The following is a 211-nucleotide window of genomic DNA, read 5'->3' on the forward strand; positions in this document are numbered from 1 at the left end:
GGAGCTGCGCTGCGCGTGGCCAACCCGCCGGTGGTGGCCCTGAGGGGCAGAAGAGCCACCGCCACCCTCCAAGCCTCCATCGACATCCTCAGCCCCGTCCTGCAGTCCTCCCAGGAGCCCCTCCTCTCCCTCGAGGCGGTGAGTGTGCTGCGGGGGGACCAGCCCTGCGAAAGGGGGCGAGGGGGGCACCCAGCAAAGCAACGTGGTGCCA

The 211-nt window shown here is 71.1% G+C and overlaps 1 protein-coding gene across 1 annotated transcript in view; it reads left to right on the forward strand.

Moving 5' to 3' along the window:
* LOC118452868 (BPI fold-containing family B member 4-like) overlaps positions 1 to 138 on the forward strand; it is a gene marked incomplete at both ends in the record, with an annotated part of 6,178 nt that extends 6,040 nt beyond the window's left edge. The window contains one exon of the mRNA XM_035900132.1: positions 5 to 138. Within this exon, the coding sequence (XP_035756025.1) occupies positions 5 to 138 (134 nt within the window). The remainder of the gene's footprint in view (positions 1 to 4) is intronic.
* Positions 139 to 211: the final 73 nt, after the last annotated feature.

This window comes from Egretta garzetta, unplaced genomic scaffold (genome assembly GCF_000687185.1).
Source record: "Egretta garzetta isolate BGI_Z169 unplaced genomic scaffold, ASM68718v1 scaffold1098, whole genome shotgun sequence".
Lineage (NCBI taxonomy): Eukaryota > Metazoa > Chordata > Aves > Pelecaniformes > Ardeidae > Egretta > Egretta garzetta.